This window comes from Podarcis bocagei (genome assembly GCF_964188305.1).
Source record: "Podarcis bocagei genome assembly, chromosome: 2".
NCBI classification, from domain to species: Eukaryota; Metazoa; Chordata; class Lepidosauria; order Squamata; family Lacertidae; genus Podarcis; species Podarcis bocagei.
This window is the reverse complement of record NC_138126.1, coordinates 114,656,551-114,684,077: the sequence shown is the minus strand read 5'-3', so window position 1 is coordinate 114,684,077 and position 27,527 is coordinate 114,656,551. Positions and strand designations below refer to the sequence as shown.

Sequence of the window (27,527 nt, the reverse complement as noted above, 5' to 3'; positions counted from 1 at the left end):
CAACATCTCACCCTCAGGCAGTGGCGTAGCGTGGGGGGTGCAGGGGGGGCCGGCCGCACCGGGCGCAACATCTGGGGGTTAGGGTTAGGGGGCGCAAATCCACTGGTTAGGGGGCGCAAATTACTTGCCTTGCCCCGGGTGCTGACAACCCACGCTACGCCACTGCCCTCAGGAAAAGGCCGAGCGGGGAGCCCGGCACAGTGCGGCCTCCTCTCACACCGAGGAGGAGCCAACCATTGAACCGCATTGTGCTTGCCCTTCCTCAACAGGCCTGGCCCCCTGCCAGCAAATATTGAGGGGGGTCAAAGACCCCTCCACCCCTAAGAGTTGGCACGCCTGGCCTAAGGTCCCTTTTCCACCTAATGACTGCTCTGAGCACTGATGGGGCCCCTCTTCATCAATCCAAACAAAACAGGGGGGGAACCTTTCTAGATCTTTAAGGGAAGATGTCTGAACTAAGCCTCAGATTTAGTGCAGTAGCACTGCTATGATACAGAACACAGACAGCACAGATCCATAGCTTTTGAAATATTATGGCTGGTATTTAAGCCCACTGCATGCCAAGCCCTGATCCTCATAGTGATATGATTTGATATTTGCAGCTTACAGTAATGTCCTGAAGCTACGAGTTGAATGATTTTTGCCTTTGGCTATTACAGGGTTTTAAGTTCTCAGTTGTGCTTCTGTTAATTGTTACCCTATTCGAATGAAGACAGTGGATGTAACAGGGTTTTTCTGATTTGTTTATTTGTCAGCAGCTTTTGAGTATTTATTGGATGCGAAGGTGAGATTAAAATGTTCTAAAATGAATAAAAATAGAGAAATGTAAACAAACGAAAATATGTGGTGAAGACAGACATAACGTTGAAAGACAGAAATAACGTTTGAAGACAGACATAATGTTCTAAGTGTGATTTGAAAGGAAGGAGTGCTGAATATCACACACACACACACTTTTGCAGGGCTATTTGCCTCTGAAAAGTAGTTTGGGGGTGGGGAAGGGATATTCATCAACTTTCAGAAGGGGGATGAATTTAACTGAAATTTAACGGGAGCTCACCCCATCATGGGGATTCAATCCACCGACCTTCCAGTCAGCAAGCCCAAGAGGCTCAGTGGTTTAGACCACAGCACCACCCACGTCCTAAACCCTTAGTTGAATACCATGCTTTTATTATTGATTATAACCATCCAAAGTAGGTTCCTAAGAAATATATTTTCTCCTTGACTGCACCTCTCCCTTCACCGAAGTAGCTTCCAAACCTACAGAAATTTGTTCTCTACTGCCTGGCAACACGTAAGTTATTTAAGGGCTTTCAAAACGCTCTGGAAACAAAAAAAGAAAATGCCTTTCCAATTTACCAAGGTTTCCCTGCCCAGTTGCCTTAATGCAAATGTTACTTTCCATAACTGTCCCCAAGATTTACAAAGCTGGGCCCAGCTGAGGTCAATGTCATCTGCTTTCAGGAAGCAAGCAAAAACTTGCATGTGTGCAAACCACTTTGAGTGTTGTTGTTGGTTGGTTTGTTACAATCAAGCGACATAAGGACTTGCCGATCGGAAGGTTGGCGGTTCGAATCCCCGTGACGGGGTGAGCTCCCGTTGCTCAGTCCCTGCTCCTGTCAACCTAGCTGTTCGAAAGCACATCAAAGTGCAAGTAGATAAATAGGTACCGCTCCGGCGGGAAGGTAAACGGCATTTCCGTGCGCTGCTCTGGTTCGCCAGAAGCAGCATGGTCATGCTGGCCACATGACCCGGAAGCTGTCTGCCGACAAACGCCAACTCCCTCGGCCAATAAAGCGAGATGAGTGCCGCAACCCCAGAGTCGGTCACAACTGGACCTAATGGTCAGGGGGCCCTTTACCTTTACTTTTAAATGTTCAGCCTTCTCATGTTCCTAGTCCTTAGTGAGGGGGCAATTTCCCACAAAGAAAAAATGCTTGCACATTTCTTTGGAAGGAGATATCAGGGGTTAATTGCTTTCCTTTTTTTCAGCTATTGACATTTTTGTTATCATTTAAATATGCTTGGAAGGTAGCATAGCTATTGGCGTTTTAATGGTCATATTGAGTTCATCTTTACAAAAGGCAGTGTGCTTTGGGCTCTCAGGTGGGGGGAGAAATGGAATACATATTGAAATTAGTCGTAGCAGTAATAAATTTTAGCAACTAAATAAAGGTATAATTAGCAGTCATAATTACCTTTACTGTGTGTCTGTCTGCGGCTTAACATTCATCCTGAGCTCTCCTCTTGAACCTGCTAGCATTAAAGGCTACGGAAAAGTGGAAGGAAGCACCTCAGCCAGCCAAATCCTGATGTTCTACATTTGAGAAGCAATTCTGGCAGCAACAACCAAAAACCTTCAGCCTTGATTGTAGTAGTAGAGATATATGCGGCCTGTCTGCTCGAAAGATGGGTTAATCTAATTAACACACCTCAAGTTTAAAATGGGAAAGAGTTCCCCCGGTCTGGATTTATATAGTGTTCGCGGTCATAATAATAAGACAACCTCCTTCGTCTCTGCTTTTGCCTGTCATGCTCAATTTAACATTAGCTTGGCACAGCCAGGAGAAAGGCAGGAATAGAGGGGTGATGCCGTCATTCATTCACCCATCATCCTCAGAACAGAGGGATCTCTCCACCGGTAAGTCAGGGCTGTAGCTCTGTGACGCAAAAGCTAGCCTTCAACTATTGAATGGGGGAAACGTGACCGAGCGATTGCTGTGGCGAAGAAGGAATAGCCTTCCCACCGCTCTCAAGGGGCCTCGGGCTGGCTATGCATGAACACACAGGGGGTGCAATGTGCTTTGCCTCGTGTTTCCCCGCCGTCAGTGTCCCCTCGCTTTGCTCCCCCCCCCATGCACACACCGTGCCTTCATGCCGTCTCGCCATGCAAACTGTTTTCCGGACACAATGGGACTTTTTTTTTTTGCAAAGGAGGCTTGCAGGCTCCTGCTGTGCTCATTTAGCACACATCTCGTAACCAAGCTTCCTTCGTGGAGCAAACAATGGTAATCCCAGACTGTAGTCAGGTGGTTTTGTATTGTGTCAAGATTCGGCCACGTTGTACTGAGCATGCCAGAGAGTCTCCCCGCCCACCCTGAATCCTGCATCACAGCTGCGCTGACAATAAGATGTCAAGTAGATAAAGAACTCCACAAATGACTGGTAGAATCCGAGACCAGGGAGAAGAGTCGGTGGAAGAAGATTGGAAGAAATTTAAAGATTATTTACAGAAATATTGCAAAATTAATGAATGTTAGAATGATGTTTGATTGAAGTTAAGTGGTTTCTAGCTGTAATGATATAAAAGAATATGGAAAACTGGATTTATAAATAGGTAAAAATTTAATGTTACAATATATTAAGATTAAAGATCAGGATAATAAGGAGGGAAAGAAATCGCTGAATTAATTAATTGAATTGGAACACAAAAAAGGGAGGTATGAGGAGGTCAGGGAAACAAGGATATGAATGTAAGATATGGAAAGATTGATTTTTTTTATTTTTTTCCTTTTTTCTGTAAGTGTACTTACTTTATTATTCTGTATTTTTCTTGTATTTTTATTTTTGTCTTTTACTTTTGTATTTCTTGTTTTTATGTAATTCCTCTTTCTGAAACTTTAATAAATATTTTATATAAAAAATAAGATAAAGAACTCCACAACTTTTAAAAGGCATCTGAAAGCAGCCCTGTACCAGGAAGTTTTTTATGCTTTGTTACATTTTTCTATGCGTTGTCAGCCAGAAAAACACCTTGACACCTCCACCTGCGTAACCTGCTCTGGTGCTGCAGGTACAAAAAACCCAAAAAACCTTGCATGAAGAACCGCAGGAGAAAGATTTAATCCTGTTGAGGAAACAGGATTCCTCTGCATAGACCAGTTTGTATGACACTGAGCACAATGTTTTTGTATCACAGACCCTCCAAGTGTCCCTATTTTCCTATTTACAGAAGCCGTCCCAGTTTCTGATTTGATCCCGGAATGTCCCACTTTTTCTTAGGACATCCCTATTTTCATTGGAAAAATGTTGGAGGGTATGGTGTTATGCAAACCCCAAGCCAAGGAGATAAGTGCAACCTTTAAGAGGCTTCTGAAGGCAGCCTTATACAGCGGTACCTCAGGTTAAGTACTTAATTCGTTCCGGAGGTCCGTACTTAACCTGAAACTGTTCTTAACCTGAAGCACCACTTTAGCTAATGGGGCCTCCTGCTGCTGCCGCGCCACCGGAGCACCATTTCTGTTCTCATCCTGAAGCAAAGTTCTTAACTCGAGGTACTATTTCTGGGTTAGCAGAGTCTGTAACTTGAAGCGTATGTAACCTGAAGTGTATGTAACCCGAGGTACCACTGTATCAGGAAGTTTTTAATGCTTTACAGTGGAATCTCGGTTGTTGAATGCTTCAGAAGCCGAACGTTTCTGCTTTCAAACGCCGACAACCCGGAAGTGAATGCTTCCGTTTTCAAACGCACCTCAGAAGTCGAATGGTTCCAGGGCGCGTTTCTCAATTTTTTCAATGGATTTTGCCAACCGCCCATCGCACCTTGGTTGTCAAACATTTCAGAAGCCAAACGGTCTTCTGGAATGGATTACGTTTGACAATGGAGTTTCCACTGTATTACATTTTTCTATGTGTTGGAAGCCGCCCCGAGTGGCTGGGGCGACCCAGCTAAATGGGCCAAGTATAAATGATGATATTGATGATGTGGGCCTCCAGTCCTGTCTTTCTGGCCCTCAGGGCTATTCATGGGTCATGCCTCTTCCCGTATCCTGCTTCCTGCCTACCTAGGGTGCTTTCATTGAATATGCTAAGTCCCCAAAGTGTGATGATGCCTCTTGCCAGGTATGTGTGTGTTTATGTGTAAGCCTTTGATTTATTTTCTGTAAAATTAAGAGTCACGTCCGTTTCTGCATCCACATTTGCCTCTGTCCCTAGTTACCACTGGTATGAGCCCCCGACTCCCTGAAAATTCCCCATTCGGAGATAGCATTTAACACCCACCAGATTGGCAAAAATGTCTTTAAAAAGGGAAAGGTATACAGTCGTACCTTGGAAGCCGAACGCCTTGGCTCCCAAACAAACCGGCTCCCGGACGATCGAAACCCAGGAGTGTTCTGGTTTTCGAACAATTTTCAGAAGCCAATTTTTGAATGGTTCCAGGAGTCCAACAGACTCCTGGAATGCATTCTGCTTAAGAACCAAGGTATGACTGTATGTTGGAAATGTAATGAAATTGAGGGATGAAATTGTAGAGGTCCTCTAAAATAATTAAGGAATATTGGGAAACTGTATATAATGAATTTAAAAAGATACTTTAAAAAAGCTTCCCCTGAGATTTTTCTCTTGGGGTTGGTAACAACAGAGGTCCCCCCAAAAACCCACAACAACACCAAAAGAGTTTATTACTATACACCACCACCACAGCTAGAACCTTATTGGCACAGAGGTGGAGAACAAGTATAGTACCTGCTAAGGAAGAATGACAGTGTAAATTGTTCGAATATCCTGAACTGGCTGGTCTGATGAACAGGATAAGAGAAAACAAAGATAAGTAATATAAGGAGGAATGGATAACGTCTATTGAATATTTTAAGAACCAGTATAGACAAATACATAGCTCAGCAGGTCTTGAGTCAATCCGGCAGAGTTGAAATAGAGTATTTAATAGATAACAAATTGGATGATTGAAAATGTGGATTACGCAGAGTAGCAGAAAAGCAAAAGGAACCAGGAAAAGGGTGGAAGGGCAGTCATGTGGTATATGTATACATGCTGTATTTGGTACAAAGTTATAAGTGGGACAAGGGGAGGGAAGGGGGGTATGTCCCACAGAGGACATTACGGTCTTCAAATAAAAACACCTTGGAGATCCCGGGCCACAGGGAGGTTAGGCTGGCCTCAACCAGAGCCAGGGCTTTTTCAGCCATGGCCCCGATCTGGTGGAACGCTCTGTCACAAGAGACTAGGGCCCTGCGGGACTTGACATCTTTCTGCAGAGCCTGCAAGACAGAGCTGTTCCGCCAGGCCTTTGGCCAAGGCACAGCCTGACCTCCTCCTTTGGTAATCCTCATAGAACGCTAGCCCAATGGTTGCCATTAATTTGACTCTGAATTGATTTTAGAACGTCTTTCAATTAATTGATTGTGATTTTATGTAAACTGTGTTATTTATACTGTTGTTAGCCGCTCTAAGCCTGGCTTTGGCTGTGGAGGGCAGGATATAAATAACATCATATTATTATTATTATTGTTGTTGTTGTTGTTGTTGTTGTTGTTGTTGTTAAAAAATATGCTCTCTGTTCCTGAAAATTCCACATTCGGCAATTGAGCTTTCAGGCCAAAAAGTATTTTCCACTTCTGTGCTAGAGTTACCTTTCACTTTCTGATGCCTCCCAGATGCAGTGGACTTCCAGCATCCATCCAGCCCAGCCAGCATGACCAATGGTTAAGGATGATAGTAGTCTAGAGGCAATTTACAACCATCACCCCTCTCCCCTTCTACCACCACTAATGGACAGAGGCATTTCTTAAAAGTTCTGGCACATTGGCTGCTGGGCTGGAAGTTTCCAGAAAAAGACGTTTCTTCCAATGAAGGAGGCATGGCTTTAAAAAGTAATGGACCATGCAGAAATGTCAATGCTGGCAGCAATATCAAGATGTCAGAAAGATGAACTTTTTATAGAAGTATGGAGGCCTTTTCTGGACTATTTGGGAAAGCACTACAGGCAAACGAGATTGCGGGCAGGATTCGAGAAAGGGGCAGCGGAAGAAAAATGATCAAGCACCGTATTTTTCGCTCTATAAGACGCACCAGACCACAAGACGCACCTAGTTTTTGGAGGAGGAAAACAAGAAAAAAAATATTCTGAATCTCAGAAGCCAGAACAGCAAGAGGGATCGCTGTGCAGTGAAAGCATCTGTGATAGCTGCGCAGCCTGCATTCGCTCCATAAGATGCACACACACATTTCCCCTTACTTTTTAGGAGGGAAAAAGTGAGTCTTATAGAGCAAAAAATACGGTAACTGTTTTAGAGGGATTTCTGCAATAGACAAGAGTTGGATATATAATGCAGGAGAAAAGGGTTTGAACGAAACACAGAGGGGGTGGGGAGTCAATACATGAAAAATGTAACCATTTAATTTGAATAATTTTTTGGGGAAATTCAATAAAAAAAATTATATTGAGGGGGGAAGAAAAGGATATTTCTGAGTAAAACATGTGCTGCGATTTATTACTTCCCTTGTTATTCATTGAAAGAGTTTGAATTTATTGACTTGGCTGTTTATGGGTGTTCCAACAGGTTTATTAAGTGGATTTCTCCTGGCCCGCCTTATGCAGTAGGTGGAAACATTACTGAGAGGCTATTGTGGCATTTTGATTGTTAAATCGTCTTTCCTATTGGTTTGTTGGTTGTTTCCTTCGCTGTTATTGCCTTCGTTGTGGTATGTTATTGTTAACTGACTTTGGATTTCCTGTTGGAAAGAAAACCAGGTCACTGGCATTAAGCTGAAATAAAATGGAAATGAATGTTTCGGGGAAGCACCCTGAGGAAAATAGGCAGTTTTTCAGAGGACGCCTAAGGTGGTTACAGGTGGAAGAATACCTACTTTTTACTCAACCTCTTGGCTGGAGCGCGTTCCCCAACCCTCTCCATTTTATTTAGGGTAATAAAAGGGAATGGCATTGAGACCCCTCTGTGGAGTTGCTGGCTCCCACCCCTATTTACGAAGCGATGGAGGCAGACTTATGGGAACTCTAGCAGTGGGCCAGAGCCAGGAAAGGCAAAAGGGAGGGATAGCAAGCTCTCCCAAAAGTCCAGAGGTAGCATTATTATCGATTTACGACCGGGTGGAAGGTTATCAGGCTTTGAAAGACTTGCTCACAAATTTATTGACAGCTGCAGGAATTATCATAGCTAGGAAGTAGAAGGGGCAAGCAGAATATAAAATGGAAGAGTGGTATAAAGAGGCGTGGGATATAGCTATTAATGATGAATGTGTCATTAAGGTAAGATGGGGAATATGCAGGAGAAATGATTTTGAGGAGCTATGGAAAGTGTTTGTAGAATTTGTACTGTTAAAACGGAAAAGCTTCAAACCATTGCAAGAGGTGTTGAAATTTTGGGAGGTTGGATAGTTACAATGGAATGGTCTTGGTGGTGGGGTGCAGATTTTTATTCTCATTTATGTATTATTATTACTTTGCCAAGCCAACAAACAAAAAGAAAAGAAAAAGGGGGGAGGATGGCATCATTCAGCTTCAGAGCCAGTTTGTAAATATGTGAGCATCATTTCGGACAGCATTTTTCCGATGTCCTTATTTCATCAGATTGTTATGTAAAACTTATTTTAAAAATCCCAATGAAGGTGTTGACAAGGCCAGTAGCATGCTGTTAACTTGGGCTATCACCTTAATAGGACTTCTGGGTTTCCTTTGGTGCGATCCGACCGCCTTATCCTTTTCCTTCTGCATCAGCATCAATTTGTTTATTGATGAGCTATTCTGGATACTAGGAGGGAAATAAATTACAATTTTACGTTTTAAAACAACAACAGGAGAACAGCAAATGAAGCCACTAGGGTATGTGATGGTTAGGGTAGCCATATGTCCTACTTTCCAGGTTCGCAGGTGGCGCTGTGGTCTAAACCACTGAGCCTCTTGGGCTTGCTGATTGGAAGGTTGGTGGTTCGAATCCCCGTGACAGAGTGAATTCCCATTGCTCTGTCCCAGCCCCTGCAAACCTAGCAGTTCAAAAGCACACCAGTGCAAGTAGATAAACAGGTACTGCTGCGGCAGAAAGGTAAATGGTGTTTCCGTGCACTCTGGTTTCTGTCAACGGTGTCCCGTTGCACCAGAACCAGTTTAGTCATGCTGGCCACATGACCCGGAAAGCTGTCTGCGGACAAATGTCGGCTCCCTCGACCTGAAAGTGAGATGAGCACCGCAACCAACAATTGCCTTTGCCTGGACTTAACCATTCAGGGGTCCTTTACCTTTACCTTACCTTTTCCAGAGGACAGCCCATTATTGGAGGTGTCCTCTTCCTGGAGGTTGTCCCCGCCCAAGGTCAAGAACCATAAGAAGGAAGAGCCCCAGGAAATTCCCATCAACAGTTAGCACCTGGGCAACAGATCAGAGAGGTGAATTATATTTGTTGAAATTATAGCCTCCCCACCCCCTGCATTCACCTCTGTCCGCAGATTTTGCGTTCCTCTTTTGCTGATGCATATAAGCAGGGTCAGGGACGCAGGTGGTGCTGTGGGTTAAACCACAGAGCCTAGGGCTTGCCGATCAGAAGGTCGGCGGTTCGAATCCCCGCGACGGGGTGAGCTCCCGTTGCTCGGTCCCTGCTCCTGCCAACCTAGCAGTTCAAAAGCACGTCAAAGTGCAAGTAGATAAATAGGTACCCCTCCAACGGGAAGGTAAACGGCGTTTCCGTGCGCTGCTCTGGTTCGCCAGAAGCGGCGTGGTCATGCTGGCCACATGACCCGGAAGCTGCACGCCGGCTCCCTCGGCCAATGAAGCGAGATGAGCGCCGCAACCCCAGAGTCGGTCACGACTGGACCTAACGCTCAGGGGTGCCTTTACCTTTACCTATAAGCAGGGCCACCCTACTGATAGCTCCCTTGAGTCTTTGTAACTTCCAGGACACCCTTTACAAGTGGCTCTCCCTTCTCCTTTGAGGGGGGCTGGTGGAAGAAGCCACCATTTATAGGGAAGCGTGATTTGCTTTATTGTCAGGAAAGGTCTTCAGTTGGTAAGCTTTTAAGTTTCCAAGTACTTGGTAAGCAGTACATTTCCGAGCACAAGTGTCGGTTCTGACTCTAAAAAATCCTAAACGGCCTGGGCCCTGGTATACCTAAAGGAGCATCTCCACCCCCATCATTCAGCTGGGACACTGAGGTCCTCCTCTGAGGGTCTTCTGGCGGTTCCCTCGCTGCGAGAAATGAGGTTACAGGGAGCCAGGTAGAGGGCATCATTGGCAGTAGCACCGCCTTGTGGGATAAACTCTTATCAGATGTCAAGGAAATAAAGAACTACACAACTTTTAGAAGGCATCTGAAGGCAACCCTGTATTTGGAAGTTTTTAATGCTTAGCATTATATTTTTATATGTGCCGGAAGCCTCTGGGGAAACCCAGCCAGATGGGCGAGATACAAATACAGTGGTACCTTGGGTTACATACGCTTCAGGTTACATACGCTTCAGGTTACAGACTCCGCTAACCCAGAAATAGTGCTTCAGGTTAAGAACTTTGCTTCAGGATGAGAACAGAAATCGTGCTCCGGTGGCACGGCGGCAGCAGGAGGCCCCATTAGCTAAAGTGGTGCTTCAGGTTAAGAACAGTTTCAGGTTAAGTACGGACCTCCAGAATGAATTAAGTACTTAACCCGAGGTACCACTGTACTGTTGTTGTTTGTTCACTCTTTCTTTCTTTCTTTTTATTTTATTTTATTTTGCTCCCCTCCAGCCATGTGACTCAGACAACGTCCTGGATCCATCCTGTCACCCACGTACTGGCCTTGCCACGGTCCGAAGAGAACGAGGAGGAGGAAGAGAGCTTCAGAGAGCTTCCGGATCCCAAAGGCTGAGAACATCAGCTGGCAAAAAACAGATGCAAATGGTGGTATCATCCCAATTGTCAAGAGATGACCCACTTCCAATAGTCTAGCTCCCATGAACTAGTTCCGTCTGAAACAATTTATCAATGTTCCTCTCGCTTGTGTGGTTTGCCGGCTAAATAAGGCACTGCCTGCGTCAACGGACTTTCTCTGGCGTATAGATAAACCCAGCCGCACAGATCAAGCACCTGTGATGATTTGCAGCAAGTATTGCAAGCACATCTGGGTTTTAAAGAAAACAATGGCAATTCACACCTGCTTCTCCATCTAATGCTATTGGTCCTTTGTATATCTATAGCCTGTTTGTAGAAAAGGCAATCCCCAACATTCCACCAGTAGTTTTTTTGCTCATATATGTGTGTAGATGGTTGCCATTAACGGAGAAAAATAAAGCAATACAATCACGGGCAAAGTTGTGGCTTGCACGAAATCTGCCCTCTGCCCCTGATGGTGTGACCCAGGCCTCGGCGACAGTGGTTTTTGGCAGATTTTGGGGATTCTGCCAGAGCGGATGACGCTCGTCCACTTTTTGTTCCAGCTGGATCAGCAGAGGAAGGCTTTAAGACGACAGAATCTGCTGGAGTTATCAAGAGACGATGGAAACACAGGGGTGTTCAAGCTTGTTCCAACAGATCAAGAGAGTATCGGCTTAATGACTCAGCAGCATACTTCTTGAATGATTTGGACAGGATAGCCCAGACTAGACATTCCTCTTTGGCAAATTAAACAATCTATGGCCTATTAAACTGTGGGGAGGGAGGGGTTATTGTTTTTGTTTTTTGTTATGCTACCTATTTTTCTGTTCTTATATTGTACACCGCCCTGCAATCTTCAGATGGAGATTTTCATCATCATTACCCATTTTGCTAGGGGATGATCCAGAGTCTCAGTGGGTAGCAGGGCTGCACAATATGGTGGTACCTTGGTTCTCGAACTTAATCCGTTCCAGGAGTCCATTCGCCTCGTGAAACCATTCGAAAACCAGGGCGCGGCTTCCGATTGGCACTCAAGCGGAAGCTGCGTCGGACGTTCAGCTTCCGAAAAACATTTGCAAACACACTTACTTCTGAGTTTGCGGCGTTCAGGAGCCAATTTCCTTGGCAGCTAAGCCATTTGGGAACCAAGGTACCACTGTACTCCGAATTACTGCCTGAAACCAATATGGTGCTCACATCTCAATAAAGGTTTCAGACTTTTTGAGCTCCCCAGCAGCTGTGATGTATCAGCGGCTGAAACTGCCTTCGCCCGAGTGGCTGGGCAGTGTATTTCCACTTGGGGAAGTCAGTTGCTCCAGAAGAAAGACTCAGCCTGCCCACTCGGGCAAAGGCAAAGACAGACAGATGTACGGAGCCCGAGAACGTGAGCCTGTGACAGATGCGTGCGAGACAGAGCCTGAGACAGATACACATAAGCCAGAGAGGCATCAGAGCTCGCTCAGTAGGCCTGGGCTATGTCTTGACTGCTTCTTGCTCCCATTGTAAGGTGGGGAGCGTATCATGGTATTTAGCTACTGATATATCACGTTGTTGAAAACCAGATTTCGCCCAGCCCTAGTGGGTAAGACTTAGTGGGCGCCAAGTGGCTAGTGGGTTGCCTTTTGGGGCATCCTAGTTGCTGGGGATCACAAGTGGAGAGAGGCATCTGGTTGGACTCGATGGGCCTTTGGTCTGACCCAACAGGGTTCTTAAGTCAACACCTATAATCCTAAATCACTTCCCCTGCCATGGTTACCACACACTGAGGGACCCTAGAGAACCATCACTCTTTAAGGTAGCAGGGATCTCGGTATGACCCTTCAGCAAAGGTTCCCAGGGTCCTTGAGAAATGCCGTGGCAACTAAACTAGCTCAAATCTGTAGCCCAATTCAGACAGCGTTGCTTCAGGGCAATCCAGCACAGTGGTCATGGTTCTAATCTGAAATGGTCTTCTGTTAAAGGAAGCAGAAGCAATTTTGCTTCTAGCAAAGTATGGATGCATTTTTCTCCCAGCTCCAAATCTTCAGTTTCATTGCCTTTCCAACCAAGGCATAAACTGAGTCTAATTAGGTCAAGGTTTTTATCCCGCTAATGGCCATAGCTACAATCTTCATCTCCACCTGATCATGTTTCAGCAATCTGGAGATGTTTTTTGTATCTTTGCTTTCTAGTTAATGGCTTTTCTGAAGTGGATTGCTATTCCCGCTTCGCCGCTTCTTAATGCTAGCTGGTCACATAAGCTACCACCGGATCACAATTTTTACTACCACGAATCGATACCTGGAGTGTATATTAAAGCAGATTATGTTTACAAGCATACGACGTTGCAATCCTGCCTTGCTTGCTTTCTGTGTTAAGTCACAAGGTAAATTTGATTACGCAGAGAACTGTAAGTAGAGATGACAGATTGAAGATACAAATCCTCAGCAGTTTGTAACAGATGTCAAACAATAATGATCTTTTAGAAGTTTGTAATAAAACGGATTGTGCTAACTTTTGGTTTTTATTCTTTGCCTTTCCCGTGCCTTGGTCTTCTGGATGGCTTCTTTTCCTAAACTATTCAGGGCTTGTGGCTTGTGCAACATACCCACTCTTCCTCTCTGCTTAAGGCATATCATTGGCTGGGGGGCAGGGGAATAGGGTACTGTCCTTGGATTTAGTCATAGTCTCTGGATAAATGCCCCCCTTCTAAAAACAGTCCATTTTAGAGCCAGTTACCTGTTGAATTTAAGGGACGCGGGTGGCGCTGTGGGTTAAACCACAGAGCCTAGGACTTGCCGATCAGAAGGTCGGCAGTTCCAATCCCCGCGACGGGGTGAGCTCCCGTTGCTCGGTCCCTGCTCCTGCCCACCTAGCAGTTCGAAAGCACATCAAAGTGCAAGTAGATAAATAGGTACCGCTCTGGCAGGAAGGTAAATGGCGTTTCCGTGAGCTGCTCTGGTTCACCAGAAGTGGCTTAGTCATGCTGGCCACATGACCCGGAAGCTGTACGCCGGCTCCCTTGGCCTATAGAGCGAGATGAGCCCCACAACCCCAGAGTCGGTCACGACTGGACCTAATGGTCAGGGGTTCCTTTACCTTTACCTGTTGAATCTCTGAACAGCCTCACTAAGATTTGCTCTTACTGAGCTGCGTTTTCATGTTATGCCCTCCACTGTCCTACATGGACAATATAACAGGGTACCACACAAAGACAGGCTCTGTATCTTCGTCTTTGTCGATCACTCGTAGCTGAGTAAGATTGTCTTCCATGAACATGGTTTTAACAGTGAGTCTGTAAGTGACTGTGGAGGCCAATTCTGGATTCACACGTCCTTCCACAGTGGGGACATAGGTTTCCAGGCGGGAGTTGGTGAGGGTTTGCCAAGTGTGTCTTCCTCTTAGCACATTTCTCCCTTTCATCCTGAGTTCAAGCATCTTCAAAGCCCATCACACCTTTGGTCAAGGCTGTTCTCCAATTGGAGTGCTTGCAGGCCAGTGTTTCCCAGTTGTTGGTGTTTATACTACATTTTTTTTAAGATTTGCCTTGACAGAGTCTTTGAACCTCTTTTGTTGACCACCAGCATTATGCTTCATAATTTTAAGTTCAGTATAGAGTACTTGCTTTGGAAGATGATAATCAAACACGCGCACAACGTGACTAGTCCAACAAAGTTGATGTTGAAGAATCTCTGCTTCGACACTGGTGATCTTTGCTTCTTCCAGTACACTGGCATTAGTTTGCCAGTCTTCTCAAGTGATGTGTAAAAAAAATTCAGAGACACCATTGATTGAATCTTGCGAGGACAGGCTCTGTATATGTGGGTAATCAGAGCCAGAATACATATAGCACTATTTGCTATATTGCCCACTATACATTGGACCCAGAAGGCGATTTCTCACCTTACCGTCTGTAAAGGAAAGGTGTGTCTCCCCAGCAGAGAATGTCCAATGGTTTCTTAGCAATGTAAACACTTCAGTGACTCATAAAGTCACCCTTTTTGCTTTGGCGGCCAGAAAGAAGACCCTGGGCAATATAGCAGTGAACTGTAAGGGAGACGCAGAGATCTAAATAGAGACTATTATTTGTGGCACGACACCCCTATTGCTTGTGTTAATTTTTGGTTCAGATTTGTCATGGCCGGTGGCTAGCACAATAAAATTATTTGGATTGGATTGGATAAATGAAGTTTTCAAAATTTGGGGGAAAGCTGTCATTAGCAATCATGAGGACTAGCCTCATTCAGTTGTGTCTGAAAAACAGCTTCAGACAATCCCCTAAAGATCCTCTGTGCCTTTTTTTGTGCACTTCAGGGGGAGTAGAGGTTGTTAGCTCAACACATTCCTTTGCACTTGCACAGACATTAGCACCATTGAAGTTAGCAGCGAATCCACTTGAGCAAGGGGACTTCTGTGTCCACATCAAAGCTCATGAATCTGCAAATCACCGTATCCTCAGTTCTACATATATCTGTGCTGCCGAACGAACAAGTTTGAGCCAACAGAAAGCTGTAAAAGGAAAGGAAGTTATCTGTCCCCAAAATGCACTTGCCAATGGTAAAGGGACCCCTGACCATTAGGTCCAGTCGCGACCGACTCTGGGGTTGCGGCGCTCATCTCGCTTTACTGGCTGAGGGAGCCAATGTACAGCTTCTGGGTCATGTGGCCAGCATGGCTAAGCCGCTTCTGGCGAACCAGAGCAGCGCACGGAAACCCCATTTACCTTCCCGCCAGAGCGGTACCTATTTATCTACTTGCACTTTGATGTGCTTTCGAACTGCTAGGTTGGCAGGAGCAAGGACCGAGCAATGGGAGCTCACCCCGTTGCGGGGATTCAAACCGCCGACCTCCTGATCGGCAAGTCCTAGGCTGATTATTATGGTTTAACCCACAGCGCCACCCGCATCCCGCACTTGCCATATCTTCTTCATATTAATATTAATCAGATCTTCATATTAATCAGATCTTTGCTTCAGAATATTATTAGATCACGGGAACAGTGGATTACCAAGAGGCAGCAACATTTGGAATAACGATAACCCACTAGAATGCATTTCAGCTGCAATCCTGTACGCTGACATGGGAGTAGGTTCCATTGGACCCATCAGGACTTACTTCGAAGTAGATCTTTTAGCTGATAATACAGGATGGATCTTTGCAGTGTGGTCCTCTGTCTGTCCGTCCGTCTGTCTCTCTCTCCCCTCCTCTCGTTCACTCTCTCTGCTTTTTCCACTTAATAGTGAGGGAAGTGGCCAGCAATTTCCAGAAGGCTTGTTCAGCCGACTCTCACCACTGCTCCACATGAAGTCAACCAGAATCGTCATTTTTTCCATGCAATCCACTCCATGGTTCACAAATTTGTGGTTTGTTATTTTACATCAGCTTCAGGCATGCAGACAGGGAGTGTGTCACAGTGGGGAAAGAGGTGTTTTTGGAGGGGGGAGAGTGAATCAAGTGAAATGAACATTATTTTTAAAAGGGAGAAGAAGGGGGGAAACCTTTCCCAAGGTGAACAGTCCCACCTGGCTAACTAAGAAGTGGAGGAGTGTGGCTGCAATCTCCCCTCTGGAGAAATCGTAGTTTGGCTTCCCGCGTTCTGTGAAACCAGCCCAGTGTCTCAGATCTTCCATAGAATCGTACAGTTGAATGGCAAGTTGAAGATCACCCAGGAGAGCCCCCACCCCCAGCTCAATGCAGGATGCAATTGCAGAGCCAGCCTCTGCTTGAAAGGAGACCCCCAACACACCCAAGGGCATTTGTTCTGTTGTAAAGCATCTCTTAACTTCTCCTAATGTTTAACCAGTATCTGCTACCTTGCCATTGAGATCCATTGATTCACCTAGTCCCATTCTGCACCTGTACTGGAATTGCTTTTAAGACTTTTGTTGCTGCTTTTGTTTCACTGCTTGTTGTTTGCTGTCCTGGGCCTCTTTGGGTAGGGTAGAGTATAAATGTAAATTCTAAAATTATATATATGATTTATACTTTTCAGATATATATACATTTCACTAATTTTACATTCATGTTGACATTTGAAAACTTGACACTGACAAACTGGAACGTGTCCAGAGGAGGGCAACCAAAATGGTGAAAGGCCTGGAAACAATGCCTTATGAGGAACGGCTAAGGGAGCTGGGCATGTTTAGCCTGGAGAAGAGGAGGTTAAGGGGTGATATGAAAGGATGTCACATAGAGGAGGGAGAAAGGTTGTTTTCTGCTGCTCCAGAGAAGTGGACACGGAGCAATGGATCCAAACTACAAGAAAGAAGATTCCACCTAAACATTAGGAAGAACTTCCTGACAGTAAGAGCTGTTTGACAGTGGAATTTGCTGCCAAGGAGTGTGGTGGAGTCTCCTTCTTTGGAGGTCTTTAAGCAGAGGCTTGACAACCATATGTCAGGAGTGCTCTGATGGTGTTTCCTGCTTGGCAGGGGGTTGGACTCGATGGCCCTTGTGATCTCTTCCAACTCTATGATTCTATGATTCTATGACTTCCTTCCCCCTCTTTCTGCGGTTCCATGAATTTATTTTTACTATCTTCTGCATATCCAAATTAACTTCCTCATTTATCACACACACACACACACACACACACACACACACACACACACACTTATATAGCTGCAGGTTATTACAATAATCCTGCCAGTGTTTTTATCTGTTTACAATTTATCTGTAGATATTCAATAAACCATTTCCATTCTTTTTTTAAAAAAAGTTTGTTATTTTGATTCCTTATTCTTCCAGTGAGTTTTGATATTTCTGCATATTCCATAAGTTTTTGTATCCATTCTTCCTTTGCTGGGACTACTTCTTCTTTCCATTTTTGGACAAGTAACATTCTTGCCGTCATTTCTATACAATTTAGGTAGTTTTATCCCTATAATCCCCAGAAGAAAGGCTTCTGGGGTTTTTACAAACGTTATTTTAAACATCCTTTTCATTTCATTATATATCATTTCCCAATAATAAATTTAAACAAAGAAAGAAAGAAACTGGTTCTGCTTCTGCCCTCTGGAGCATCTAAGCTGTCTTCCTCTGTTTCTGCCCTTAGCTCTGTTCTTTTGCTATGAGTGCAGTGCTAAGAATGGGATGGAATGTTACTTATATGAAATGCATCACATCTCAAGGGCCCAGGAAGCAGAACTCTGTTCTATTGACAGTTCTTGGAAGTTGTTGCCCTGTGAGCTTTTACATGACACTCTAGTAATCATAGCGCTGCAGATTTTCTAATGAGGAGGAAGATGAAATATCTGATATGTAAATGATTAATATGGAATTCTGGGATGCTTCTAAAACCCAGCATGTTTTTGCCTAGTAATGTGCAGCCGTTCTACCCTCCATAATTTTTCTGAAGAGTTTTAAAGAGGAAACGATCCAGCGTTGAATTTAAACCCTTTGAAGTCTTTCATATTAAATCCTTTGCTCATTTTTTCCCTGCTTAGTATTCACAGTGGTTTGGGGGCTGTTTTCAGGAGACCAGTGGCAGATTTTAAATCCATTAATCACTTCTGGGCAGACTGAGAAGAAGGCTAAGGAGAGGAGATGGCAAGGATTACTTGCTCATCAACAAGATGGTTTGGGTCCCTGGAGGTGAATTAGAAGCATTGCATAGCTCCAAAATCTGTTTCACTGCTGGGGCTCACTCCCAGAAACTGTAAAGTAGGATTAGGGGGTATGTTGATGGGTATCAGCAGAATGAATGAAGGAGCATTTCCACAGCAGTCGTAAGAGAGTGTCTGGTGCATTGTAGCATACCTGAAGGAGCATCTCCACTTCCATCATTCAGCCTAGACACAGAGATCCATCTCCAAGGGCCTTCTGGCAGTTCTCTCACTGTGAGAAGTGAAGTTACAGGGAATCAGGCAGAGGGCCTTCTTGGTAGTGGCACCCTCCCTGTGAAATGACCTCCCAGCAGATATCAAGAAGATAAGTAACTATACAACCTTTGGAAGGCATCTGAAGGCAGCCCTGTATAGAGATTTTATAAAAAAATGTTTTATTATGTTTCTGTACATAAATTGACTGGCTGAGGGAACCCAGCCAGATGGGTGGGCTACAATTTTTATTTTTTTTTTATTACTACTACTACTACTACTACTACTACATGGTGTGCATACTAAGTGTACTACCATTTGGTCACATTCCCCAGATCTTGCAAAATCAACTTCAGCAGATTGGGACAAAAGGAAAATGAATGTGTGCCTAGCATGGAAAGGATGATTGTCCACTTTTAAGTCCTTCTAGCAACAGTCCTCTGTATTTCACTGCTATGCTGTGGCTAGTTTGATTAAAGACTATGTAAACCCGTGAGACAACCATCAGATGATGGGAATGCATATGAAAATGTGGCCATAAGAACAGACTATAACTGAGCGAGTGCCGGCCTAAACTTCCCTTCTTGTGGCATTTCTGAACAACCCGTTCCTTGAGCAGCCATTCCGATTTGTTTGCTGGAAGGTTAGATGATGGGTAAAAGCCAGTGTTGTCACACACTTCATGGCACATTTCCCCATCACTTTCCTTACTGCCCAAATAAAAAGTGGTATTTCGGGGAAGTGGCCTTGATGCTGTACAAGACTTTCCAATAAACGGTCACTTCCCATCCTGAATTTTCAGTATGTGATTGAAAATAATGTCGGTCGTCTGGATTCGCCCTTGGTTGACGTTGACCTGCTCTTCTTTCCCTCCCTCCCGCCTCCCTTCCTGTTTTGTTTTTTTCTGCTTGCATTTATTTATAGTTCCAAACAGTTGCTGCACTGGCTATTGCTTAGCACTGTGTCCCCATCTGTTCTGGAGTCTTTGCTTCAGGGCCTGGAAGAGGAAAGTAAGCTTCACCTATTTCCTTAAAGCAAGTTGTGTGGGTTGCTAGACATGGAAATAGACGTGAGATTAAGCTAGTGATTGGTGGCTTCTGATGCAACAGAGTTACTAACACTGTTAGTAACGCTGTTGCATCAGAAGCCACCCACGCTGTTAGTAGGGACATACTAGGGACGTGAGTGGCGCTGTGGTCTAAACCACTGAGTCTCTTGGGCCTGCTGATTGTAAGGTCGGCAGTTCGAACCCATGCAATGGGGTGAACTCCTGCTGCTTTTACATTCAGGTAGGTAGCCATGTTGGTCTGACGAAGTCGAAATAAATTTAAAAATTTTAAAAAATTAAAAAATTGTCCAGTAGCACCTTAGAGACCAACTGAGTTTGTTCTGGGTGTAAGCTTTTGTGTGCATGCACACTCCTTCAGATACACTGAAATGGAAGTCACCAGACCCTTATATGTAGTGAGAGGGTGGGGTGAGGTTCTCAGAAGGGTAGTGGGAGGTGGGTGATTGACTCAATGGGTATGGTAAACCTGTTGACGACTGTTAATGACTGCAATTAGTTCTACAGGAAAAAGCATGGGATATTATGCAGATGACCAAAAATAGCTTTAGCATGTGTAATGAGACAAGAATCTAATATCTCTATTCAGACCAGGTCTCTCCATAGTTTTCAGTTTAGTAATAAGTTGTAATTCAGCAACTTCTCTTTCAAGTCTATTTCTGAAATTCTTTTGTAATAAGACAGCGGCTTTGAGATACTGTATTGAATGTCCTGGGAGATTCTCCTAGTGTTCTACTGGTTTCTCTGTCTTGTGATTCCTGATGTCAGATTTATGTCCATTTATCCTTTGGCGTAGGGTTTGGCCTGTTTGTCCAATATAGAGAGCTGAAGGGCACTGTTGGCATTTGATGGCATACACAATGTGATAAGATGAGCAATTAAATAGGCCTGAGATGGTATGTTTGATGTTGTTTGGTTCAGTGATGGTGTTGTCTGGGTGTATGTGGCAGCAAAGTTGGCATCTGGGTTTATTGCAGGCTCTGGTACCAGTGTCCATGTTAAGTCTGGTTGCTGTATTATTGTGGGTGAGGAGTTGTTTAAGATTGGGTGGCTGTCTGTAGGCAATGAAAGGTCTTCCTCCCAGAGCTTGAGAAAGAGAACTGTCATTGTCTAGGAGAGGTTGTAAATCTCTGATGATGCATTGAACTGTTTTAACTTGGGAGCTGTATGTGATTACTAGTGATGTTCTGTTATTTTCTCTTTGGGGTTTGTCTTGCAGCAAGTTCTCTCTGGGTATCAGTCTGGCTTTGTTGATCTGTTGTTTAACTTCATCAGGCGGATATTTTAGTTCCAAAAATGTTTGCCGTAGATCTCTTAAGTGAGAATCCCTGTCTGTAGAGTTGGAACAGATGCAGCTGTAATGTAAGGCCTGGCTATATACAATTGATTGCTGCTTTGTCCCAGCTCCTCCCAACCTAGCAGTTCAAAAACATACCAGCACGAGTAGATAAATAGGTACTACTGTGGCGGGAAGGTAAACCATTTTCGTGAACTCTGGTACTCGTCACGGTGTTCCGTATGCCAGAAGCAATTTAGTCCTGCTGGCCACATGACCTGGAATTGTCTGTGGACAGTCGCCAGCTCCCTTGGCCTGAAAGCCATAGTCAAATTAAACTGGACTTAACCAGTTGACCTTACTAACATATCCTTTCAGCAAAGAGAAAACTCTTTCCCTGTGAGGTTCTCATATGGAAGAGGGTTGTGGATGTGTATATAATCTTTCCTATTCAAACCATTTCCCCTCCAAAACACAGTGTATTATCTTCCCTTGCTTCTCAGTTTTCAGTCAGTTATTTTCTTGCCCGAGCCATCGGTAGCTCTACAACAGAAGGATAAAATATGGGCACTTCCAGAGATGTGCAATACTGTTATATAAGATGCTCCCTTCTTTTCATTGGGTGTTGTTTCCTTTTCCAGCTCAATGCCAATATTTAAAATCTGAGCATTTCCTTTTCCAGTAACTGAGCTTTCTTCCCTTGCACCCAGCGCCAGGATTGAATGGCACCCAAGGGCAAGAGGAAGAGGACTTACAGAACTTGTTGGATGAGTTCAACAGGGAAACCAGCAGGTGAGAGGTCAACAGCACAACTATGTCCCAAGACCATAATTACTGGGATTGTTGGGAATAGTCACATATGAGGACGTGAGTCAGGTGAGCCATTCAAACTCATGCATCACTTCCCATGAGTCCAGCTAAGCTTGAGTTGATGTTGGTTTTCCTTGTTCAACTTCTACATCCGGCCACCAACCATGCAACACAGTTTTAATGTCAATGTGGAAGGTAAGGCACATTCAGCAGACTTCCTGGCATGGGACAGGCAAAAAAGGGGGGCGCCATGTGTGCCTATTGAATCTCCATCAGATTCTAAGGATCCAGTGCACAACAAACAATGTCATGATGTAGAAGAAAAGAGCCGCACTAGACTCTCATCACCTTGGGTCATGCTGCTGCCAGCGACTCACGGCTGGTTGCCCAGGAACGTACAAAGACAAGGAAATGTTTCTTGCCTTCCGTTTTCTATTCAGTATTTACAGAGAGAGGCTATAGAACCCAGCCTCTTGGATAATGGTGTTGTCCTATCCACCCTACCCCCATCTCTCCCACTTCCTCATTCATCATTCTCATTGTCTCTCCTATGGGTGCTGCTAGGTGCCTTCTGCCTTTGAGCTCTTTGCTCTCCTACTTTCAAGGCTCGCCAGGTTCTGGGTGAGAGGGAGTCTGGAATGCTTTCTAAAGACACTGTGTCCATCAGCCGTCACCCGCCTAGTGCTTCCTCCTCCTCCTCCTCCTCTCCAAAAACAGCTGGAGACCCAAGTTTGGGAAACCCTGGTTTATTGTTTATAATCACAAAAACTATGTTATATATTGTGACTGGATTTTGGTGTGTGTGTGTGTACACACACAAACATGGTTTAACGATGGAAAGGCATTATGCAAATAAATGGTGATGGTTAAATGTAGGGGGGGGTTCAGGATTGGTTTTAAATTGTACACACAAGAATTAGTACCATGATAAAGGATGATGGGAATTATGGTACCATGGGGATACCCAACACAGTTCCCTCCAGATGTTGCTGGAATACAACCATAATAATTATAATCATAATATACACCACCCATCTGACTGGGTTGCCCCAGCCACTCTGAACAGCTTTCGACATCATAAAAACACAACCAAAAATCAAACATTAAAAACTTCCTGATATAGGGCTGCCTTCAGATGTCTTCTAAAGGTGATATAGTTACTCATCTCCTTGACGGAAGGACATTCCACAGGGTGGGTGCCACTACCGAGAAGGCCCTCTGCTTGGTTCCCTGTAGCTTCACTTCTCACAGTGAGGGAACCACCAGAAGGCCCTTGGAGCTGGATCTCATTGTCCAAGCTGGATGATGAGGATGGAGACACTATTTTAGGTATAAAGGGCCTAACCCTGTATATCATCCTTAGCCACAAGCTCTACTGGCTGGGACTGATGGGAGTTATAGCCCAACATCTGGAGGGCACTGTAGCATAGCAACATCTGGGGCACCACAGAGCCTCCGCCTCTGCTCCAAAGTCTCATTTTTGTATGCTCTACAGTGCAGTTGTGTCCGCTGTGGCATGCTTTTGCCGTTCCTGTTTGTGATTTTGACATTACATTTGTTATGTGATGCACACATTTCAATACAGTTGTGTTCACTGCCCCTTGAGAGCCTCTAGGCTGGGATAAAAATCTTAAGAATATATCTTAGGTTCTTCTCTTTCTTTTTCAATATATTGCAGACACGAAAAAAGGTTCATTAAACTCCTGCTGCAAAGGTATTGCTTTGTTCTCCTACAACATAATCTTATACATGACTCAGAAGCTGATCCCACTGTGTGTAACAAAATAAAAAAATTCCTTCCAGTAGCAACTTAGAGACCAGCTAAGTTTGTTCTTGGTATGAGCTTTTGTGTGCATGCACACTTTTTCAGATACACTGAAACAGAAGTCGCCAGGCCCTTATATATAGTGAGAGGGTGGAGTGGGGTATTACTCAGAAGGGTGGTGGGAATGGGTGATTGGCTGATAGGTGTGGTAAACCTGTTGACGACTGTTAAAGACTGCCATTGGTCTTACAGGAAAAAGCAAGGGGTGAGATGGCTAAAAATAGCAATAACATGTATAATGAGATAAGAATCCAATGTCTCTATTCAGACTAGGTCTTTCCATGGTTTTAAGTTTGGTAATAAGTTGCAATTCAGCATCTTCTCTTTCCAATCTATTTCTGAAAATCTTTTGTAATAAGGCAGGTACTTTGAGATCTTGTACAGAATGTCCTGGGAGATTGAAGTGTTCTCCTACTGGTTTCTGTGTCTTGTGATTCATGATATCAGATTTAGGTCCATTTATCCTTTGGCGTAGGGTTTGGCCTGTTTGTCCAATATAGATAAATGGGCATAAATCTGATATCAGGAATCACAAGAAACAGAAACCAGTAGGAGAACACTTCAATCTCCCAGGACATTCTGTACAAGATCTCAAAGTACCTGTCTTATTACCCCTTCCCTCTCACTATATATTAGGGTCTGGTGACTTCTGTTTCAGTGATCTGAAGAAGTGTGCATGCACACGAAAGCTCATACCAATAACAAACTTAGTTGGTCTCTAAGGTGCTCGGTCCCAGCTCCTGTCAACCTAGCAGTTCAAAAACACGTCAAAGTGCAAGTAGATAAATAGGTACCACTCCAGCGGGAAGGTAAACGGCGTTTCCGTATGCTGCTCTGGTTCGCCAGAAGCGGCTTAGTCATTCTGGCCACATGACCCAGAAGCTGTACGCCGGCTCCCTTGGCCAATAAAGCGAGATGAGCCCCGCAACCCCAGAGTCAGCCACGACCGGACCTAATGGTCAGGGGTCCCTTTACCTTTAAGGTGCTACTGGAAGGGGGTTTTTTATTTTGTTTCGACTACAGCAGACCAACACGGCTACCTACCTGTAACCACTGTGTATAAACATGCTTGTAGCCTTGTTCTCTCCCGGTTTGATGTATATAGAATTCTTTCCTTTCTGATCTTCCTTTCTCGCTGATTCAGGTCTCTTTCGTCTAGCCTCAGTTCTGCCACCTGTTCAGTTCTGCCCGCAGTTCTCCTCCCCTGTTACACGCCCAACACTGCCTCTCGCATTTCCATATCTCATGATCTCTTATGCCAGCTCCCCTGCCATTTCATCCCATCAATAGCTTCAGTCTTCTTTCCTTCATTTGCTCCCGCAAGGTTATCATTCAACCCTGTGAAAGTGACTTTTTCCCCTTAAAGAAAGTTAGAAGAAATCCATTAGATTGCCTCGTCTAGAATACACCCAAAGGGCTCTTGAACTATTCTGGGCAGCGTAATGCAGTCTTTGGAGAGCTTCCAAAATGTCATAAGACTTCAGCGAAACCAAGGAATGAAGTGGCCACATTCAGTTATGACCCGGGAAAAATCAAGTATCTTTTCATGTGATGGTTCTCGGACTTGCAGGAGCATCAAGAGTTGTAACTCTGCAATGGCTGGTGCTAAGTGCCCTAAAAAGATATCACTGATTCGCTGTCATCACTGATTCGCTGGCATGATCAGCATCGGTCAGGATCAGGCCTCTAACACCTGCTTAGAACACAAACAAGGGTAATCATTGCTAACACACAGCTGCTTCCGTGTATCTCAAAAGGCTAACATCAATGCCATTTCCATTGCACAGTGATCTTTAAAGCACTCTACTGACCAGAAGAGGTCATGGAAGTAGATGGGGCTTGAACCAAGAGAACAGCACTGAGACCTGAAGCTGAAGGCAACCAGCCTCTCGTTGTTGTTGTTGTTGTTGTTGAGTCGTTTAGTCGTGTCAGACTCTTTGTGACTCCATGGACCAGAGCACGCCAGGCACTCCTGTCTTCCACTGCCTCCCGCAGTTTCGTCAAACTCATGCTGGTAGCTTCAAGAACACTATCCAACCATCTCGTCCTCTGTCGTCCCCTTCTCCTTGTGCCCTCCATCTTTCCCAACATCAGCATCTTTTCCAGGGAGTCTTCTCTTCTCATGAAGTGGCCAAAGTATTGGAGCCTCAGCTTCAGGATCTGTCCTTCCAGTGAGCACTCAAGGCTGATTTCCTTAAGAATGGAGAGGTTTGATCTTCTTGCAGTCCACGGGACTCTCAAGAGTCTCCTCCAGCACCATAATTCAAAAGCATCAATTCTTCGGCGGTCAGCCTTTTTTATGGTCCAGCTCTCACCTTCATGCATCATTACTGGGAAAACCATGGCTTTAACTATACGGACCTTTATCGGCAAGGCGATGTCTCTGCTTTTTAAGATGCTGTCTAGGTTTGTCATCGCTTTTCTCCTAGCTTCTAATTGACCTCCTACAGAGCTGTTTACAAATGCATCCTTGGCGGCCTCTGCACACAACCCTAGCGGTGTGTTATCAGTACAACAGGAGTGCTTTGCATCAAGAGATATATACCGGTATATCTCTGTCAGATAAGGCACATTAGTGAAGATCAATTAATTATGCTACTCCACATTCAATCTGCAGCTCTGATAGGCTTATATACAGACACACTCTGGTTTGCTTTCCCTTCGCCCAGGGAGCTTTCATAGAAATACAAGAAATATCGCTGACTCAGAGAAGAAAAACCTGCCAAATACTAACTTTCAGAATTGGGCTGGTCGCAGGTCAGGAGAGTCCTTTCTGTTGGGGATAATTCAGACAGAATTTCCCAGGTGTCAAAAAAGGTTATTGATGTATGCTACTTCTGTGGCACTTGTTTCGTTAGCCCTAAAAGGGAAAGTGAGCGAGGTCCCAACAAAAGAAGAATGTCAACTGAAGTTGACAGAATATGCACAACTCACAGACTTAACAGATAGAATAAGAGAACAAGAATGACAAGCGTTTAAAGAAGATTGGAAAACGTTTATTGAATATATGGGAAATAATTGTGTACAGCTGAAAATGCTGGCAGGGTTTAAGATAAATTCAGCAGTGTAAATAAGTTTTGACGGATGCAATAATGGAATACGGAGTGGTATTGTTTTTGTAAAATATGCAGGGCTTTATGATATGTAAAATGAGTCATGGAAAGAAAAGAATGGAATTCATTGATATATTAAGGATGTAAAATGAGTATTTTCAATTGTAAGACAGAATGTTTAATAAAAATTATATATGAAAGGAAACAGGAACAGGAAAGGGGAATATTTGCGTATTGAACTAGCAACTGCTTTCCTGGGCAGGTGTAAAGATTTTTCATTAGGCCAGTTGAAGAGCTTGGGCCAATGCACTTAAGATGGAAAATACCATTCAGCTCCCCGTGGAACTTGAAACCCAGTAGGCATTGGCCACAGCAAATGGTTCCCTTGGACTAAACTAGTGTTTCTCTAACTTAGATAGCAAGACCAGTGGTCAGAGAAGATGGGAACTGTAGTCCAAAAACAGCTGGGGACTCAAGTTTGGAAAATTCTGCTGCAGAGCAACTTTTAAGCTGAATGCCGCCCACATACAGCACTCTGCAAGAGAAAAGCAGCCACCAGATGTGTCGATCAGCTGTTACTTACATTCACTTAACAAGGAAGGGTTGAAGGGTATCCAAGCAGTGAGGAGCTCACCAGACCAGGATAAACACAGAGGACAAAGCTAGTCAGTTCGAAAATGGAAAGGAGAGTGAGTCATATTTGCCTGGACGTGCAAATCCTCTTAACAGCCCTATCTCTTGAGTAGAGACTCTGGACCAAGCCAGATGTTGGAGTGGAGCTGGCAGCCAACACTTCAAAACACGAGGGACGTCTCTTGTAAAAGCCAGTTGAAGTAGCGAGTGGGCTTTCTGAGAAGCTCACAAAACAGTCTTTTCCTAGCAGCATCGAAAGACAGTTGAATTGTTTGTTTGCAGTGCGGGCTGCCAAGAGTCACAAAACACTGTCAGAAGTCCTATCCACAGCCCCTGTGCAACGTTCAGTGGACTTTGCTGTTGTTGTTTAGTCGTTTAGTCGTGTCCGACTCTTCGTGACCCCATGGACCAGAGCACGCCAGGCACTCCTGTCTTCCACTGCCTCCCGCAGTTTGGTCAAACTAATG

The 27,527-nt window shown here is 44.5% G+C and overlaps 1 protein-coding gene and 2 long non-coding RNA genes across 5 annotated transcripts in view; 2 read left to right on the top strand and 1 right to left on the bottom strand.

Moving 5' to 3' along the window:
* Positions 1 to 8,515, bottom strand: part of LOC308580262 — a 54,811-nt gene extending 46,296 nt beyond the window's left edge. The window contains exon 1 of the long non-coding RNA XR_014004761.1: positions 8,414 to 8,515. This is a non-coding gene — a long non-coding RNA (uncharacterized lncRNA). The remainder of the gene's footprint in view (positions 1 to 8,413) is intronic.
* STXBP4 (syntaxin binding protein 4) overlaps positions 1 to 13,094 on the top strand; it is a 153,395-nt gene extending 140,301 nt beyond the window's left edge. For all 3 annotated transcript variants that reach the window (XM_081181377.1, XM_081181376.1, XM_081181378.1), the window contains one exon: positions 10,476 to 13,094. In XM_081181377.1, the coding sequence (XP_081037503.1) occupies positions 10,476 to 10,596 (121 nt within the window). In that variant the 3' untranslated portion in view covers positions 10,597 to 13,094. The remainder of the gene's footprint in view (positions 1 to 10,475) is intronic.
* A 6,501-nt stretch (positions 13,095 to 19,595) lies between these two features.
* On the top strand, positions 19,596 to 23,272 carry LOC308580264. The gene is made up of 3 exons (XR_014004763.1): positions 19,596 to 19,686; positions 21,381 to 21,531; positions 23,228 to 23,272. It is a non-coding gene; the product is annotated as an uncharacterized lncRNA (long non-coding RNA).
* The last annotated feature ends 4,255 nt before the right edge of the window (positions 23,273 to 27,527 follow it).